The following is a 3,875-nucleotide window of genomic DNA, read 5'->3' as shown; positions in this document are numbered from 1 at the left end:
CCTCCTCCCTCAGACCCAGGGGTCCAGGCCCCAGCCTCCTCCCTCAGACCCAGCCTCCTCCCTCAGACCCAGGGGTCCAGGCCCCAGCCTCCTCCCTCAGACCCAGCCTCCTCCCTCAGACCCAGGAGTCCAGGGCCCCAGCCTCCTCCTTCAAACCCAGAAATCCAGGCCCCCAGCCTCCTCCCTCAGACCCGGGGTCCGGCCCCAGCCCCACTTTACATGGGGCCTCTTCCACTCCACCCCTTTGGCCTTCTCGGAGTCAGGTCCCAGGATGTCATAGCCAAGGGCATCAGGGCCAGCAGGGAAGCAAGGGTCGCGGAACAGGATCCCTGAATCCAGGCAGGCCGCTCGGATTGCCTCGTAGACCTGGCCTCGAAAGGGCTGGGGGCCCCTGGCTCCGGGCCCTGCCTCCTCGTCCACCAGCTGGATGGTGACCTTCCTGCTGCTGCCACACTCCATCTGGACACTCTGATCTCACAGACTGGCCCAGGCCCTTTAACCTCCTGAGTCACGGAGGCGGGCCTCGGCCCCCTCCGCGCTGCGCTGGGGGTCTTTAGGAGCCTTCCCTTGTTAACATTAATTGATGGTTTGGGTGCCCGAGAGCAGGACGCCTCTTCAGTGGTTTCCTCCCTGGGGCGTGGGGCCTTCAGTTGTGGCCAGGATAGCAGCTTAATGGGCTTGGCCAGCAGCAGGAGGAGAGGTGGGCAGAGCTGAGGAGGACTGGCTGCCAATGTGGGAGTGCCAGAAGGAGGTCAGTGTGGGGGTGTGTTTCGGCCTGCATGACCTGTGGGGCTGTCGAGGCAGGGATGGGGAGGCAGGCGAGGTGACCTCTGTGTCCACATCTCGCTGTCTCCTGTCTGCCCATGGCTCGCTTATCTCTCCCTCTCTTCTCCACCTCGCTTCTGTGTCTCCCCCAGATCTCTTGGCTCTTGGAACTTCTCTCTCTCCCTCTCTCTCTCTCTCTCTCTCTCTCTCTCTCTCTCTGTCTCCCTCTGTCTCCATCTCTGAACACCCACCTCTCTCTTCCTGTTCTGGGAATTGAACCCTGGGCACTTTGCCACTGAGCCACATCCCCAGTCCTTTTTAAATCTCTCTATTTTTCATATTTTACTTTATTACTTACTTTAAAATTCATTTTGAGACAGGTTCTCGGAGGCGGTGGAGTCTGGCTTCAAAATCATGATCCACCGCCTCCGCCACTCCCCGCCTCCCAGTTGCTGGGGTCCGGGGTCCTGGGCGTGTGCCACCGTGGATCCCCTCCTGCCCACCAGCTTCTCCTTGTCCCTGTCTTGTGTCTGCCTCACTCTAGGGGCCTCTCCACCCTGTTCTGTGTCCCTGTGACCTGCCCCCCGTGGCTCTATCACAGCCGGCCCAGCTCTCCTTGGGCTCACGTCCCCCAAGCCCTTGGAAAGGTGGACAGCCGGGTCTGGGGTGACCACAGAGGGACAGCTCTACCTGTCTGGTGCTGGGAGCCAGGGTCCTCTGGGCCCACAATGCCCCATGCCACCCACAGGCACTCAGAGCCCGGCCACCCAAAGGGGTGGTGAAGCAGGCTTTCTTCCTGCAGAATTGCCAAGAGCCCCTGCCAGGAGGTATCACGTGGTCCCCGCACTTGTGTCTTCGTGCAAGTTGCTAAGCTCTCCGTGCCTCAGTTTCCCCATCTGTACCATGTGGTGATCCTAGGCACTATCTCAGAGGGTTGTTGTAAACAGCAACTGGAGTGTGTTCAGAGGAGCATTTGAGGTATAGCAGCTGCTCAATAAACCTTAGATGTTCTGAGCACATCCTGAGGTTCCCTCACGATTATGCCCCTCTTCCTTGGTCATCTCGGTCTTCTTGCTGCAGTCTCTTCTCTTCCTTGCCACCCCTCCAGCTTCCCCCCACCATTTGCCCCTAGGTCCCACCAACCCTAGGAGCAAGTATTCAATAAAACCTGACTGACATCTTGCAATGACCAGGAGTCACCTGTCCTGTAAAGACTGCCTGTTCCGCCCCCAGGTCCACCTGCCCCTGCCCTCTGCCCCTCACTGAAGGGCACACCTGGTGTTGCAGGGCTCTGGTCACACCCCACCCAGGAGAGTGTTCTACACACCACCTACAACCAGGCCCCAAATGCGCTTTCCCAGGACAGCGGGAGAGAAACCGCACCGACGCGATTGTAGGGATGGCTGCTGTTTTGTTTGTGTTTTGCCCGCTGCGGAGGGAACGGGCCTCGCGCTGCTCGGCAAGTGCTGTGCCACCGAGGTGCAGCGCTAACCCGGGGGTCTGTCGTCTTCAGAGCCCAGCACCAGGCTCAAGCAGGGCTGCCGCTCCCCGCAGCCAAAGGGAGGGCATCCGACCTGCCAATCCGGCCCAGGGCCACGCCCCGGCCACGCCCCCTCCTAAGAGTGAGAGCCTCAGCCCCACTTCCTCCCCTTTCCATCCTTTCAAGAAGGACCGTGCTGGGTTCCTCCTTCACCAGCCAGGACTGCACCCGTGGGTTCAATCCCCAGGACCAAAAGAAGCAGCTTAATAAAGTAAAAAATAATAATTAAGACCCACCTCAGGCCAAGAGAAGACATTTTTTACACATATACTATTAAGTGTGTATAGGGAATAAATACAGTAACCGCTGTTCGAAGTGCTTACTCTAAATACCGTGGTCCCTGAGCTACGGTGCACCAAGTAGTATTCCAAGCCCTTCACTCCTAGCGTCTCATTTAATCATCCTCTGAGCTTTGAGAGGCGGGGTTTACAGTGATCCCCCATCTTACAAGAGGAGACTGAGGCACAGAAAAGTGTGGTGATTTTCCCAGGTTCTCAGAGTCACAGAATAGGGATTTAATTCAGATAGTCTGATTTACCTCGCAAAAGTCAGTATTCAGAATATATAAAGAGCTGCTATAAATAAACAACAATTACTCCAACAGAAAAGTGACAAAAGACATAAAGTACCAATAGCCAATAAAGATATAAAAAAATGTACTCCAAATGCTAAGTAGGGTCCCATGAAGTAACATCATATCCACTAGATTAGGAAGAAAAATTAAGACATCTGAAAATATCAATTGTTCATAGAAATGTAAAGGAAAAGAACAGCTGATGGAGGTGGAACCTGGTCCAATCACTGTGGAAGACAACTCGACATTCCTCAGTAAATGTCTGCCCTGGATCCTAGCACTTCCATTCCTAGGTGTGTATACAGTTGGCCTCGTTTCTGCAGATTCCACATCCAAGGATTAAATCAATGGCAGATCAGAGAGATTGAGAAAAAAACTGTGCTGAATGTGTCCAAGACTTTATTCTTATTAGTCCCTAAACAACACAGCAGCGAACTGTTACATGGCGTTACATTGGATTAGGTTCGAGGCCAGCTGGGATTATTTAAATCAATGGGAGGGCTTGGGAGGTGATATGCAAATACCACGCCACGTTACATCCGGGACTTGGGCATCTGCAGGTTTTGGAACCTTGGAACCCATCCCTTGCAGACACTGCCTGTATACCTGAAAGAAATGCATACACGCGTCCCAGATGACACGTTCAAGAACGTCCAGAGCAGCATGGATCGTAAAGAAAAAAAAAAACCTGAACACTCTAATATCTACCATCAGCAAAATGAGCATCTAGACTTAAGGGACCTGCGGGGCTGGGGTGTAGCTTGCGGCAGATACCTTCCAGCATGTGCTCTTTCCTCAGCTCCACAAGTCAAAAGACACCTCTATTAGCGACAGTAGAGGTCACCTTATTTGGGTCATACTTTCGAATAAGTGAACCACTAATAACTTTATGATATTTATGGGATAATTGAAAATGTGGAGCTGCATGTTTAGTAATAATTATTATTGGGTTTTTTTTGTTTTAATCAGGACTCAAATTAGGTGGGTTCACTGTAG

At 53.4% G+C, this 3,875-nt stretch overlaps 1 protein-coding gene across 1 annotated transcript in view; it reads right to left on the bottom strand.

The window, feature by feature from the left end:
* Positions 1 to 459, bottom strand: part of Capn12 (calpain 12) — a 10,702-nt gene extending 10,243 nt beyond the window's left edge. The window contains 1 exon segment of the mRNA XM_048791251.1: positions 220 to 459. Within this exon segment, the coding sequence (XP_048647208.1) occupies positions 220 to 459 (240 nt within the window).
* Positions 460 to 3,875: the final 3,416 nt, after the last annotated feature.

This window comes from Marmota marmota, unplaced genomic scaffold (genome assembly GCF_001458135.2).
Source record: "Marmota marmota marmota unplaced genomic scaffold, marMar, whole genome shotgun sequence".
NCBI lineage: Eukaryota > Metazoa > Chordata > Mammalia > Rodentia > Sciuridae > Marmota > Marmota marmota.
Note: the sequence above shows the minus strand (reverse complement) of the source record. Positions and strands in the feature narration are given on the sequence as shown.